Source organism: Panthera tigris, chromosome E1 (assembly GCF_018350195.1).
Source record: "Panthera tigris isolate Pti1 chromosome E1, P.tigris_Pti1_mat1.1, whole genome shotgun sequence".
Classification (NCBI taxonomy): Eukaryota; Metazoa; Chordata; class Mammalia; order Carnivora; family Felidae; genus Panthera; species Panthera tigris.
The window spans coordinates 28032176-28048113 of record NC_056673.1 but is presented as its reverse complement, the minus strand read 5'-3'; the positions used below and the strand labels follow the sequence as shown (position 1 = coordinate 28048113).

At 46.0% G+C, this 15938-nt stretch overlaps 1 protein-coding gene across 7 annotated transcripts in view; it reads right to left on the bottom strand.

Annotated features, from left to right (window-relative positions):
• TEX14 (testis expressed 14, intercellular bridge forming factor) overlaps positions 1 to 15938 on the bottom strand; it is a 121118-nt gene that overhangs the window by 43621 nt on the left and 61559 nt on the right. For 5 of the 7 annotated variants that reach the window (XM_042966043.1, XM_007086724.3, XM_042966042.1 and 2 more), the window contains 7 exons: positions 14223 to 14388; positions 13061 to 13197; positions 8758 to 8839; positions 7736 to 7866; positions 5859 to 5972; positions 4664 to 4787; positions 1350 to 1528 (listed from right to left, as the gene is read on the bottom strand). In XM_042966043.1, the coding sequence (XP_042821977.1) occupies positions 1350 to 1528; positions 4664 to 4787; positions 5859 to 5972; positions 7736 to 7866; positions 8758 to 8839; positions 13061 to 13197; positions 14223 to 14388 (933 nt within the window). The remainder of the gene's footprint in view (positions 1 to 1349; positions 1529 to 4663; positions 4788 to 5858; positions 5973 to 7735; positions 7867 to 8757; positions 8840 to 13060; positions 13198 to 14222; positions 14389 to 15938) is intronic. The other 2 variants (XM_042966041.1, XM_042966044.1) reach the window with 2 other exon arrangements.

Genomic DNA, 15938 nt, shown 5'->3' with positions numbered 1-15938 from the left:
CTTTCTGTTTCATTCATTCAAAAAACATATGCGGAGTGCCCACCACATGAAGGCCTGCTCTAGGCATTTGAGATACAGCAATGGATAAAATGGAAATCCCTGGAGCACCTGGGTGGCTCAGCGGGTTAAACTTCTGACTTCCGTTCAGGTCATGATCTCCTAGTTCGTGGGTCTGAGCCCTGCATTGGTTTCTGTACTGACAGTTTGAAGCCTGGAACCTGCTTCAGGTTCTGTGTCTCCCTTTCTCTCTCTGCCCCTCCCCTGCTCATGCTCTCTCTGTCTGTCTCAAAAATAAACAAAACATTTAAAGAAAAAAACGGAAATCCCTGCCCTCATAGAGCTTTTCACATAGTGAGAAAAACATTAGAGGGTATGCAAGAAGGAATGACCAGCAGAGAGCCTCCGAAACAAAGCTTCAGTGATTGGTGGGTTGGTGGGGGCAAGGATAAGCCAACATAGGCAGGTCTGATCATGAGCTCTGCCCAGTGGCTCAAGCTTCACAGCAGAGCAGAACCAACAACGGGCTGAGGCTCAGAAGGCAGAAGGCAGCACAGAAGCACAGAGGAGATCCTCTGCCTTCCAGAACCTAGGGGCAGGAGATGGCACATGCCCCCAACTCTCTGGAGGACTTTGACTCTTGCCAACAAGGAAATGAATGCCATCCACCAACCCTGAATGAGGGTGTTGGTTTGTCTCCACCTACCTCACTGTGTTTAGGCCCTTGAAGGCAGGGAATGGCCTTAGTGCCCACCTAGCCAAGCACCTGGCCCAGGAGTAGGAGGTGTGACCAATTGTGAGGCTCATCAGCACCCATCACCTTCTCTCTCCTTCCAAGATGCACAGCTATGGCACATTTCCCAGCCTCTCTGCAGTGCAGAGGTGACTGCAAAGTGGGAAGCCATGACTTAGCCAATTCAGACTGGACCTTAAACACCATGTGCCCCTCCATGTTCTCTCTTCACTGACCAGCAATGCAGAGGACACAGTGGGGGACTGAGACTTGGGGACAACTGAACCATGGATGGGAGGAACCTAGAACCCAATGGGTGCCCCAATATACACACTAGACTGCAATGTGAGTGAGAAACACACCTTGGTTTATTAAGCCACTTAAAATTTTGAGTTGAATAGTTAGGGCATTTACACATATTGGCTAATATGGGCTCCTTGCTTGTTAAATGTGCATTAAAATGATAATGTCCTGAGCAGAAGTAACTTCCCTAAAGTCCCTCTAACGTTGGCAGACAGGTCAAGGCATTTGGGAAACCTCTTTCCCCAAAAATGAAGAGTTCAGCCCACCAATGAGGAAGAGTCCTGTCCAGATCAGATTCTTTCTCTAGAGCACCCACCTTTCCATCATGTACTCCAGGTTGGTCAGCCTTGCTTCCCCAGCGGAGACAATGTGGATGGCGTAGGAGCTGAGGGAGCGGTGGATAAACCCCCGGGAATGCAAGTATCTCAGGGCGTCAGAGATCTGGAGCAGCAGATGCACAATCACCTCCATGTGGAGCACGGGGAACTGGGACCGCTAGAAGCAAGGGATAAAACAGCAAGGAACAACGCTGGGCTCTGGACACTACAGAATGCTTTGCAGTTTCCAAAGTCTTTTCAACTGATCCTCACAGCTACCTAGGGTCCTCATTTTATAAACGGGGACCCAAAAGCTGAAGGTTAAATGACTGGCTTAAGGTCCCACTGACCCTGGCCCTCTGGCTCCAAGCCTAGACTCCTTTCTCTGAACTGAGCTGTTTCACACCACAAAAACTGAAGAGACAGTTCTGAAAGCCTGGTATGTACATCCAGGGTGGGCTCACCACCACCACCAATGAGCCTGCCCTGCACCCATCTAAGCCTGTGCTGCTGAGAACTTGGAAGCTTAAAGGACCAGTCCAGCCCCTGCCCTGGGCAGATGACTGATCCTAAGGGGAAAGAAATTCACTCACACCAATGTAGCTGACTGATCAAAGTCATACTGGTCTCTCCTAAGAGAAATGGCATTCTTTTTTAAAAAAAAATTATTGAAATATGATTGACATATAATGTTATATTAATTTCAGGTGTACAACACAATATTTCAACAGTTCTATACGTTACATAATGCTCATCATGGTAAGTTTAGTCACCATACATTACTACGACATTGACTATATTCCCTATGCTATACCTTTCATCTCCATGACGTATTTTGGCTTGTTTTTGTTTTTGCTTTTTTGAGAGAGGGTGCAAGTGAGCGAGGAGCAGATAGGGAGGGTAAGAGAGAGAATCCCACAAGGGGTGAAGAGGGAAGGAGGGGGGGGGGGGAGATAAGCGGGGCTCACCTGAAGCGGGGCTTGAGCTCACAAAACCGTGAGATCATGATCTGAGCCAAAGTCCAATGTTTAACTGACTGAGCCACCCAGGTGCCTCTCCATGATTTGTTTTGTAACTGTTAAGTTTGTACCTCTTAATCCTCTTCACCTATTTTTCCCACCCCCTACCCTCTACCCCTCTGGCAACCACTAGTTTGTATTTATGAGTCTATTTCTGTTTGGTTGGTTGGTTGTTTAGTTTCCACACACAAGTGAAATGATATGACATTTGTCTTAGTCTGACTTATTTCACTTAGCAGAATATCCTCTCTAGGTCCATCCACATTGTTGAAAATGGCAAGATCTCAATCTTTTTATGGCTGAGTAATATTCCATGGGTGAAACATATTTCATATTATCATAATTTCACATTATATATATGTATATTTACCATATATATTGTATATACATATATACACACATTATACACATATCATATAGATATATACATATATCTCACCTCTTCTTTATCCATTTATCTATTTGTCGACACTTAAGTTGTTTCCATATCTTGGCTATTATAAATAATGCTTAGGGGTGCATATATCTTTTTGAATTGGTATTTTCATTTTCTTTTCATAAATACCTAGTAGTGGAATTGCTATATCATATAGTAGTTCTATTTTTAATTATTTGAGAAACCTCCATGCTATTTTCAACAGTGGTTGCACCAATTTACATGCCTATCAACAGTGCAAAATGGTTCCTTTTTCTTTTTTCAAAAAAATTTCTTAATGTTTACTCATTTTTGAGAGAGACAGAGTATGTGCGGGGGAGGGGCAAAGAGAGAAAGACACAGAATCTGAAGCAGGCTCCAGGCTCTGAGCTATCAGCACAGAGCTTAATGTGGGGCTCGAATTCATGACCTGCAAGATTATGACCTGAGCCGAAGTCGGATGCTTAACCAACTGAACCACTCAGGCACCCCAAAGGGTTCCTTTTTCTCTACATCCTCACCAACACTTATTATATCTTGTCTTTCTGATACTAGCCATTCTGACAGGTATGAGGTGATACTGTGGTTTTGATTTGCATTTTCCTGATGTTTGGTGATACTGAACATCTTTTCATGTGTGTTTGCTAACTGTATGTCTCCTCTAGAAAAATGTCTATTCGAGTCCTCTACCCATTTTAATCTGATCATTTGGCCTCCCTCTTTTTCTTTTTCTTTTTTTTTTTGGTATTTAGTTGCAATATATCATTTGCAAATATCTTCTTCCATTTATAGTCAATTGGCTTTTTGTTCTACTGATGGTTTCCCTGGCTGTGCAAAAGCTTTTTATTTCAGTGTGGTCCCAATAGTTTATTTTTGTTTGTGTTTCCCTTGCCTGAGGAGATATATCCATAAATTTGTTGCTAAAGCCCATATCCAAGAGATTACTGCCTATGATTTCTTTTAATACTTTGATGGTTTCAGGTCTCACGTTTAGATCTTCAATCCATTTTGAGCTTATTTTTGTGTATGGTCTAACAAAGTGGTCCAATTTCATTCTTTTGCACATAGCTGTCCAGTTTTCCCAACACCATTTGATAAAGAAACTGTCTTTTCCCTATTGTATGTTCTTGCCTCCTTGGTTGCACATTAACTGACCATATAAGCCTGGGTTTATTTCTGACCTCTCTATCCTATTCCCCAGAGAAATGGCATTTTAAGGTATGCCTTCATCAAATGACAGGAGAAGAAAGGGGAGGAGAGGGAAAGGGAGGGGAAGAGAAATAACACTACTAAGTTCTTAGGCAGGAGGAATGGCTAGCCATTTTGGGAAAGGACTCTTTCTGGAGGGTCTCTTCTCATTCCAGCCTAGGATCTTTAGAATAAAGTCATAGAGAAAGAAAAACAAATGCTTCAGGACCTCTCTGAAGGCACATCTCAGCCCAAAGCACACTTCCTAGGGAGTCAATGGGCCCTGAAAGATGTTCCTACAAAGAAATCTGAAAAGTGAAAGGGAGTGATACAGGTCTGTATATAAACAAACCTCTCTCTACAGCAAAGGCCCTGAAAGAAATAAGTGAAACTACAGGAAAACAAAGCCAGGGGCTGTGTGATTACAGTTAGCTAGAAATGCATCTGTGTGTTTTCTGGGTCTGCTGAACTCTCAGAGGTTTGATGAAGAAACAGGACAGACAATAAAATCACACTAGTTCCAATCAGGTCCTTAAGTGGTGCATTATATACCCTTAGAAAGTAAAGAATTAGGAGGTTTATCGTCCTCACATACACAAATGGGAACTCCACTGCTGGGGTAGGGGGAAGAGGGCAGCGGTGAGAAGCAGAGAGGGCAGCAAGAGAAAATTCACCAAAAACAGCCATTTACCCGTTCGTGGAGAACACCAAACAGTGTGCCGACAGTGATGCGCTCGTAAACAAGGCGGGTCTTCTCTAGGTCTTGGGACAGGCACACAGCCATCAGCTGTAGCAGGTGCGGGTGCCGCAGCTTACTACAAAACAAAAGCAAAAGCAGCTTCACATGAGGTAGAGGGCAGAAAGATATGATGAAAAAATGAGTGCTTTCCTTCCTCTAGGCCCCTTGAACACATTCTAAACAAATACCATTTGTACCTAATGTCTTTCTAAGAAAACAGGATGGGTGGGGTGAGATAGGGATAGGGGAATCTATGGTCTCTCACTGATCAGAACCTGAGGGCTTAGTCATCGACAATGATGATGACAAGACACAACATCACCAAGAGCTACTGATCAAGGTACTTTACATGCATCATCTCCATCTTAACAACCACCTGTACGAAATACTTTATACTCATTTTTGAGATAAGGAAAACAAGGTCAGGGAGATGTCAGAAACTTGCCCAAGGTCACACACCCCTCAGTCTCACATCAAAGCCCACATTGTGTATATGCATCCTTCCAGCCTCCTGGGGTCCCTTTAGGCTGATTTCCCCCAAAAGGAAGAGTTTGGCCTCTGATACATCTCTTGCAGGGGTTGAGTGTCCTACTCAAGGAACTGGGTCCATTCACTCAGCAGTCCTGGTGTGAAACCATGATCCAAGATCCTGCTTTAGCAAGAGCTAAAGGATTAACCCTGGAGCCGTAGGAAACTTAAGGTACTAAGGTACACCCATGGGCATGTCCTCAATGGCAGAGACTCAGTTCCTCAGTTGTGTGGATCTCATGCACAGCCATCATCTATGAAGACAGGACTGTGCATGCTGTCCTCTTGGGTACAGGGCCAAAAAGCCTCAGGGGCTACTGGCTTGGAGGCTGGCTTGGAGACAACTGTTATGGGAAGTCAATCAGCTAACAGAATTAAGCCCCTCAGCACCACCATTCCCACCCCTCAGGCTATCCATTAATTTCCCTTTCTCTCTCTCTCTCTCTCTTTCTCTAGAAGTCAAATGAGCCCATTCCAACAGTCAGGAAATGCTGAGGCTGAGGGGGGCTGGTCTCCACACCTCTGCAAAAGCACCAGCACCAGCACCGTATAGCCCTGAACTTGGGTCTGTAAAGAGACGTGGATTGTAATGCACCAGGCTCTTGGGCTTCTTTCTCACCTGCTGTGTTCCTGCTCTGCAATTAACAAGTCAGCCAGCCGAACCCTGCTGCAGTGAGGATGGGTGGGGAGATTCAGCTCCTTCACTGTGACCCTGCTCCCATTCCACACCAGACTACAAGGGCAGGAGAAAGTGCGAGAGCAAGGAATGAGCAGCTCTCCCAGGCAAAAACAGGAGAAGGGGCATTTACACAGAATCTATAATGCAACTCCACTCTGCACCATTGGGTCCTCCCTTCCCCTACCCCCCTAGTCCTAAAGCACCCTCTGGAACTCAGTATGAGTGGCAGGAAGTCACTGAAGGATTTGAGGGAGGGAGTGACTTCACCAGGTTTGCATTTCTTTTTCATTTTTCAATGTTTGTCTATTTATTTACTTATTTAAAGTTTATATTATTTATTTTGAGAGGGACACAGAGAGTGTGAGTGGGAAAGGGGCAGAGAAAGAGGGAGAATCTCAAGCTTTAGCTGCGCTATCAGCCCATGCTGGGCTCAAACTCAGAAAACTGAGAGACCTGAGCTGAAATCAAAAGTTGGACGTCCAACCAACTGAGCCACCCAGGAGCCCCTATTTATTTATTGGGGGGGGGGCAGGGGGGGCAGAAAGAAGGGGAGAGAGAAAATCCTAAGCAGCATCCATGCTATTAGCACAGAGCCCAATGTGAGGCCTCTATCTCATGAATCGAACCATGAGATTATGACCTGAGCCGAAATCAAGAGTAGAATGCTAGCCAGGTGCCCCTGGGTTTGCATTTTAGAAAGACAACAGCATTAGGGGCACCTGGGTGGCTCAGTCAGTTAAGTGTCCGACTTCAGCTCAGGTCATGATCTCACAGTTCGTGGGTTTGAGCCCCGCATTGGGCTCTGTGCTGACAACACAGAGCCTGGAGCCTGCTTTGGACTCTGTGTCTTCCTCTCTCTCTGCCCCTCCCCTGCTCATTCTCTGTCTCTCTCTCTCTCTCTCAAAAATAAATAAACATTAAAAAAAAAAAAAGATAACAGCACCAGCAGTGTGGGGAATGGTAGGGAGGGGTGGTCAGAGAATGGGGAACTGGCTAGGAAGCCAGTCTGTGTGAGGGGCACTGATGACTTGAACAAAGACCACAGCAGTAGGACAGAAAGGAGGGGGACCTGGTAACAAATCTGTGGCACAGGCAGGAAACTAGGGGATAGAGGGCCTCAGGAGTCTGGCAGAGGCCTTTTTGGAAAGGTGTTTCTTCTAGACAGGGAAGAAGCATCCAGGTTCAAGCAGGCCAAGAAACCTTGGCCAAGACAACTCTTGGGACCCTGCAGGTGCCAGGTCTCTGGGGACTGAGAATACCCCAGGCACTTTTGTCATAGACAAATCCCATTACCGCTTCCCCCGCCCCCGCAGTTGGCTGGTGAGAGCTGTAGCTGATGCCTGTTCTGGCTTCCACAGAGGCCTCAATCAATACCCTCTGGCCTATATCAGAGACCAGACGGTAACCACTAAGCTGCCTCTAACTCTAGAAAACAGAGAGATTAGAACATCATCATGAGTAATCTTTCAGATAAGTTGTTCTGGGGTGGGGGATGGGGGGCATCTGGCAATGTCTGTAGACGCTCTGAGTTGTCACAGTCACAACGGTGGAAAGGGGTCAGCAGAGGCTGGTACCGGCATTCAGTGAGTAGAAACCAGAGATGCTCTTAAACATCCTACACTGCACAGGACAGCCCCCAACAACGAAGGATACCAGCCAAAAACATCAATGGTGTCCAGGTTGAAAAACCCTGATTTTGACGTATATTCTTCATTGTTTGTGTTTTGGGGGAAACCCTCCACACATAAGGGAATCACATGAAGCCCACCCTTCCTGTGGGACTAAATCAGACCTCCCACTGGCCAGCTTCTGCTTACTTGGTCATGACCATGTAGGGGCCACTGAAGAAAGAGAAGGTAGGCTCATCATCAGCTTGAATCACTTCCTTTTCTCCAATTACTGGAAGAGATCCCAGGTAGGCCAGCTGTGCTCCCCCTGTGAGATAAAACTGAGAGCAGAGCACAGCTTCAAATTGAGGGGAGAAAAGAGGAAAAGCAAAATGCCCTCAGAATCCTGTGCCAGCTAAAAATAATAACTGCTATTTACCAAAAGTTGCTGAATTCCCCTATGCACTGGACACTATTCTTTAATTTGTACTATCTTTAATCTGCCTAGAAACCCTGCAAGGTTGTAATATTCTTTCCCTTTTACTAGTGAGGAAACCAAGGCTCATGAAGAGAGGTCAGATGCCTGCCTGAAGTACCAGGCTGGGGCTCACAGGCCTCTTGTGCCCCCACAGAACCCAGACCTATGTGCAGCCAAGGCCAACATTCCTGCTCCCTCCTTCCCACCCAAGGCTGCCTAGGCACAACCAACAGATGCAGGGCTAGGGAAAACTGTCAGCAAACATCACCCAGACACCCAGTTACATTCCCAAATGTCTCTCTTTGATGGGCAGAACCAAGAACCCAAAAGATATTTTCCCTCAACACATTTCTCAGTTCAAAATCTCAATGCCTTAAAGGCATTCCAACAAAAAGTTATGGAGGGCAAGTCAACCACCAATAAGACCTATGGGGTCAGTGTAGCCCTCTGCTTCTCTTCAGGGAGACATGTCTGGGGCCCTCACTGGGAATTAATGAAAGGATCATTTTCTAAACTCCCCAAATCTAGCCCAATGTCATTCAAGGGAACTTTCCAGGGCTTTCTCCGTTTTTCAGTAAGGACAAGAAGACTAAGAGTTATCTGTCCTGCAAAAGTAGTAAAGAAGAAACAGAACACTCTGGAGAGGATAAGGAAAAAAGAGTTGGACAGGGTTGGGGGAAGTGGGGCCAGAGTCAGGGCCAGTTGGCTCTCCAGTTGGCCCTGCAAATGCTGGGTGTCAGTGGCAACCTCTTACCTTCCCAAAGCCAAAGCTGTAGATATTTTGCGCAGAAATGACTCCAGCTTTAAGCAGTCGGTTAGGAGAGCCACTAGGGTTTCTAGAAGTATTTTTAAAAGGAAGAAAAGTAAGAATTAACCATATCCAGAGGAACTGAGCTATGAATTAACCATATCCAGAGCTATGAGAAAGTGTAGTTCATTTTGTCTTTACTACTTGACTGTTTATCATGAAACTACGTAAGAGCCAGCCTATGAGAGGGCCCTGTGATTTCCACCTCCTGGTAATCTTGCCTTTGTGGGTTTCAGATAGGGCAGACCTGTTAGGCCAACTGGGCACTGAATAAATGATGGAGTGGTTGATTTCCAAGGCTAGATCCACCAGAGCTTCTGTTCTGATCACTCTCGGATCCCTTGCTCTGAAGGAGGCCAGCTACCATGTTGTGAGGACACTCTAGCAGCCCGATGGAGAGGCCCAACACCCACTACCAATTTGCCAGCCATGTGAGTATGCCATCTTGGAACTGGATCCTCCAGTCCCAGTGAAGCCTTCAGATGATAAAGCCCTACCTGACATCTTGACTACAACTTCATAAGAAACCCTAAGCCAGATCCACGTAGCTAAGCCATTCCCTGAATTCTGACCCACAGAGATTGTGTGAGATACAAATGTTTATTGCTGTTTGAAACTGCTAAGTTTGGGTGGCTTGGGGGTGGATTCAATATGCAGCAATAGATGATGAGTTCAGATGGTCAAAGTTGGAAAGAATCAAAACATGTCTTTTTTTCTTTTAAGAACAAAACATCTTATCCAGCTTTTATTTTTATAGATGGGACAAATGGAGCCCAGAGAGGGGGAACCTGCTGGTCTGAGGTCACAGAGCAGCAGGAATGGCCAGACAGACCCTGATACTCATTCCAGCCACTGCTCTTTCCACATACCACACCCAAACCACCACCGTGGGACACTGCACACTGGGACCCCCCATGAACTGAGAGTCTGGCAAGGAATGGCTTATATTTCTTTGGCTCCCCAAGGCTGGCATGGTGCCATACATGTAGTAGGTGCTTACTTAATGCTTTCCGAATGAGTAGTTGAGGCTCAGATTGAAGGACAAAACATTCTGCTAGTGCTGGAGCCATTTTCCCTCCCTCAGCAAATGGCAAAGGAGCTGCAGGTAACAGTGTGTACTCATCCTCACCCCACATCAGCTCTGTGAGGCTCCATGTGCCCACTTTTCACGCACAGAAGCAAATTCTTTACTCTGCTTTCAGAGATACTTTTAGGCTCTATCTCATTGGCAACTTAGGCCAGGCTGTCCCTTCCTCACTTTTAGCTGCTGTGAGGTTTAAATGAGGACTCCACAGTTTGGACTGAGATAAACTGGACATCCCAATTTATACGTAATGTTCCAGTATCATTCGTGGTAGCATCCCCTTCACTCGCAAAGCAGCCCAGCATGGAGGATAAGCTATCTGGTCAACGTAATCTGAGTGGACATGCCCCCTTCTTACACCAAATTCTTAATCTCCTCTAGAAACAGAGGCTACATGCTCAGGCCTCAAATATCCAGGGGACAACAACTGTTTCCTGCCCAGGGGAACAGATTTTGAGGTGGCAGCAACAGCATGCCTCCCCAGCAGCACCAGAACAGGAGGATACCATTGACAATACTCCCCCTTCCCATCTGGGGCTTCTCAGGTATGTGAGTGGCTTTTTAAAGGGTATGAGCTCCGTTTAAGCAGAGGAACTGGCTGTTCTCCAGCAGGGACTTGGACTATAACTACAATCAGATCAACATTTCTTGCTTTTACCTGAATTTCTCAGGCCATGTCTATTTAAGTAAATTCAGCTGGGTGGAAGGGGGAAAACGGACTTCCGTTATCTATAACAATACAACCATCTGTTCTTCTCAGTTCAGTGCTTTTTCTTTCCCCCCAACCAGGCTCTGTGTAAACACGTACCTGTGAGGAATCTTACCGACATGGGCCTCACTCACAGATCTGAGAAGCCAGTTCTTATCTCAAGGATTCATGTGTTTTCTTCACATTAAAAAGGGGGATGTATGTACTCCCACTCTACTTTCCATTAAGTACTGCATGGTCCAACCCCATTAAAAAAATAATGTTTCATCTAACTATAAAATAAATGCTACATCTAGATTAGTATCTGAAATTTGTTAGGTTTTTTAACACTTAACTTGGATTTTCCTTTAGGCTGGCCCTTGTACCCCCTCACCTTGTACTCAGCCCTACCATACAACAAGCAGTGAAGGGCTGGCGATGGTGAGCAAGACACACACAGGCCCTGCCCTCTTGGGGTTGTGGAACTGTATAAAATTTCTGAATGTGACAGACTCCATTTTGAAGTTCCATCTTCCTTTCCAACTAATGAACTCCTGAACTGGGCCAGAAGCAGCAATGGTTTCACAAAGCAGTTGCCCATAAAATTCAACAGAACAAATGGCATTCACGCCATAAAACTGTTGGTATGAACTTTAAGACAGAATAGTTTACTAATGCACACCAAGAATAGTTTTATTTGACGGCACCAAAAAAAACAGAGAGTAATCAAAAATAGCTCAAGGGGTGCCTGGGTGGCTCAGCTGGTTGAGCTGACTTCAGCTCAGGCCATGAACTCACTGATCATGAGTTCGAGCCCAGCGTCGGGCTCTGTGCTGACAGCTCAGAGCCTGGAGCCTGCTTTGGACCCTGTGTCTCCTTCTCTCTCTGTTGCTCCCCTACTTTCTCACTTTCTCTCTTTCTCTCTCTCTCTCTCTCTCTCTTAAAAATAAAGAAAGGTTAAAAAAAATTAAAAAAAAAAACCCAGCTCAAGCAGTTACTTAGTACCAGTTAACAGGCTTTTTCCTCTTCTTTATCTAAGTTCTATAATTAGCCCCCTTCTTTCTCACAAAAAAGACTCACTTTCCCCCACTTTTCTGCTTGGTACCAGAATCTGTGCTCCCTGAATTGCAATTGTGAGACCCCAAATAAAAGGTCTTTGTGTCTTGTTCAGTTTTGCCTCCTTTTCTCAGTTAGCAGTGTTCAGTCTTATTAGAAACAGGCAAGAACATATATAAATACAATAATTACAAACTGGGATAAGTCTCTCCAAACTCTGAAGGAGGGAACTCCACACAAGGGGGAGGGCAAGGACAGGCAAGGAGGCGAGCTCAGCAGAGCCTCCAAGGTCAGATGAGGAAGTGGGAGTTTATTCTGATAGCTATGGGGAATGACCTAAAGGGTTTTTGGCAGAGACTGGCAAGAGTGGCAGGGGGGCATGGGGGGAGCAGTTAGAAGTAACTAGACCATGGGGCACCTGGGTGGCTCAGTCGGTTAAGCGGCCGACTTCGGCTCAGGTCACGATCTCGCGGTCCGTGAGTTCAAGCCCCACATCGGGCTCTGTGCTGACAGCCTGTTTCAGATTCTGTGTCTCCCTCTCTCTGTGACCCTCCCCCGTTCATGTTCTGTCTCTCTCTGTCTCAAAAATAAATAAATGTTAAAAAAAAAAAAAATTAAAAAAAAAAGTAACTAGGCCTCGAGGGAATTAACTCATTTTTCCTAAGAAGCCAAAGGCACCCAGAAAGAAAACCAGGACTTGTGCAGGGAAGGACAGGACAAGGAAGCCTTCGAGGGTGTGACAAGTCTTGCAACTCTGACTACAGAAAGTGATGCCATCAGAGAAAATCAAAATGGAAAGGATTCTCTGGATACAAACCCTGAATTAATAAACCCCTAAGAACTTTATTTTATTTTGTTTTATTTTAAGCCCTAAGAATTTCAAATAGCTAGGCAGTTGAGCATGGAGATAAACCTGAGGCCCACCTCCTGCAGCTGTGATGGGGTTAGGTGGGCTGCCCACTAGCTGGCAGCAAATCACGCCAGCTTAACACAGCCTGAGGACGCTAGGTTAAGCATTTGTATTCTTTTGTAGTCTTAGAGATAAAGGAACACTCTTTCCATGGTTTGGGAGAGGACAAAAAATCCAGTTGGCTGCTCTGCTGGGAAGGAGTTTTCTGCAGGGCTCCTCAGACCTGAAAAGTTCTTTCTTTGCTAACCACAGGGTGGTGCCCACTAGAGCCCAGAACTCATTTCCCCTGGACATTCCTGGATAGGGGCATGACAGCTGAAGGCGCTCCTCTGGGTACATTTTTAAGCGGCCACATCCTCTCCTTCAGAGCTCAGCACTTAGGGTGGGCCAGATCCTGGAGGGGACCAACATGGAGGGGACCGTGGTGGCTCACGGTGCAGGACTCCTACAAGAAAGGCTGGGGTGATGCCCGCCGAATATTCCACTTGGCTCAGCTCAAGGCAGCACTCACCCCTGTATGAGGCCACCAAGCCTGGGTGGGCCACTGATGAGCCGCTGAGGGGAGTCAATCTTCTTTAGGAGGTCATAGGAGAAGCCCTGTATGATGGCCTGCATGTGCGAGGCACAGCGCTGCATGAACTCCACCATCTGCAACACAGCGTGAAGATGCTCAGTGCTGAGGCAACTAGTGGCTACCCTGGCTTTCAGTGCAACTGGAAGAGTCTGACATGAATGAGCTGAGGAGCCAGGAGCCCCTGACAGGGAAATCTCTGGAAAGGGAAGGGCTCAAGTGATTTTTTTTTTTACAGAATGTTTCCAGAGAGGTGATTTGGCAATCATTTCCTCCAACTCCCTCCATTAACAGATGAGGAAACTGAAGCAGAAGGAGCAAAATTACTTGTTTAAGGCGAACAGCTAATGAGTTGGAGAACCAGGGGGAGGGAAGGGAGGCCTCTGCCCACCTCCCTCCTCCCTCCACATGCCAAGTATTGTGCACGCACTTTATGCTTTACATCTGTTATGTTATTTAGACCTCATTCAAACGCATCACACCTGCCAGTGTGCAGCCTCAACAGGTTATGTAATGTCAGTGGGCCTCAGTTTCCTCATCTGTTAAATGGGGACAATAACAGCATCTACATGACCGATTTATTGTGAAGATTAAATGACTTAATACTGAGCTACTTTAATTCAGAACCTCTGATGTGTAGTTAAGTGCTAGTCAAGGGTCAAAATTACAACTGTTCTCCCTCCTCAGGTGCCTGGGAGGCTCAGTCGTTTAAGCGGCCAACTTTAGCTCAGGTCATGATCTCACTCACAGTTTGTGGGTTCAAGCCCTGCATCAGGCTCTGTGCTGACAGCTCAGAGCCTGGAGGATGATTTGGATTGTGTCTCCTTATCCCTCTGTCCCTCCCCTGTCGCACATGGTCTCTCAAAAAAAAACTCTTCTTCCTTCTCACTGAATGGTTGGCCAGGAAAGAAAAGTTCACTAATCTTGCCTGAGGTTTTATAGCTGGGTAACTTGCTTCAACCCAGGCCTGTGTGTCCAGTGCCGATAGCAAGACCACTACAAGCCCTGTGCTGTCCCCAGGATCAGCCCCTGATCCCTGGGCTCCTGGCTTCCAGCCCAGTGCTCTGCCTTGGCTGTGGCTACAGAGTGGGCCCAACCTTACCACGGTGCTACGCTCCTTCCCTGCTGTCAGGGCCCAGGTCTGTGGATTTTGACCCTTCTCGTCGTGGAGTCGAAGATCACCCCCTGCATCCAGCAGTTTACTGAGGATCCACTGATTCCCTGAAAATGCTGCTGCATGAACAGGGGTGCTCCCATCAAAGCAGCGGCTGGAGGGGAAAGTAGCAGTATTAAGGTGGCGGGATTCAATGGGTGACACAAAAAGCTCTCTTTTTACAAAGGAAACCTTTGGGAGGATTATAATAATATCATTTGTGAGGCTTTGCCAACAGGAGCTTTATACACATCCTCTTTTTCCACCCTTACCTCTACCCTTCAAGGTGGTATCATTTTCCAATATACAGATAAGGAAACAAAAGGGCAAAGCTGAAATTCATACCCAAGTATGGGTCTGGTTCCAAATCTGGTATCCCTTTTCCCATTGCCCTTTGATACTGGCTGCTCTGAAACAATTTCTTCATGTGTGTAGGGTCTCGAGGTCAGGCTGGTGAAGCACAAACTAACCAGACACCATCCCTCTCTTGTGAGAATGTCTCTATCTCCCAAATCCCCCAGTAGAGGCCCGCAAAACCTTGGCACCAGCAATCTGATCAAGAATCTACAGGGCCCAGGGACGCCTGGGTGGCTCAGTAGGGTTGAGCGTCCGACTTTGGCTCAGGTCATGATCTCATGATTCGTGAGTTTGAACATCGTGTCGGACTCTGTGCTTGACAGCTCAGAGCCTGGAGCCTGCTTCTGATTCTGTGTCTCCCTTTCTCTGCCCCTACTCCGCTCATACTCTCTCTCTCAAAAATAAACATTAAAAAAAAAAAGAAAATTAAAAAAAAAAAAAGAATCTACAGGGCAGCTGGGTGGCTCAGTTGGTTAAGTATTGACTCTTGGTTTTGGTTTAATTCATGATCTCATGGTTTGTGAGTTCAAGCCCCACATGGGGCTCTGTGCTGAGGGTACTGAGCCTGCTTGAGATTCTCTCCATCTCTGCCCCTTCCTTGCTTGTGTTCTCTCTCTCTCAAAATAAATAAATAAACTTAACAAAAAAAGTCTGCAACTCAGGAAAACGTCACCAAAGCCAATTAACAATCTGAAGCATAAAGGGGTGGCATTTATTGTGTTCAGAATACAGTGATATGTGATATATAGCTGTGGTTTCTTAACCTGGCTGCACATTAGGACCACACAGGAAGCTTACTGTGGTTCTTGTGAAAAAGAAACACAAACAGGAGAAGGCAGAGGGAAAAGAGAAGGAGAAGAAGAAACAAAATGAAAATGGAGGAGGAAGTTGAGAAGAAAGAAAGGAGTCTGAAGGTGGTAGTGCCTGACTGGCTCAGTTAGTAGAGCATGGGACTCTTGAGGTGATGTGAATCTTGAGGTCATGAGTTCAAGCCCCACACTGGGTGTGGAGCCTACTTTAAAATTAAAAAAAAAAAAAAAAAAAAAAAAGGAAAAAGAAAAAGTCTCCCTGGACGGCTTAGTCTGTAAAGCATATGATTCTTGATCTCAGGGTTGTAAGTTTGAGTCCCATGTTAGGTAGACAGATTACTTAAAAATAAAATCTTGGGGCACATAGGTGGCTCAGTCAGTTAAGTGTCTGACTCTTGATTTCAGCTCAGGTCATGATCTCACAGTTCATGGGTTCAAGCCCCACATTGGGCTTGCGTTGACAGCACTGAGACTGCTTGGGGGTCTCTCTCTCTCTCTC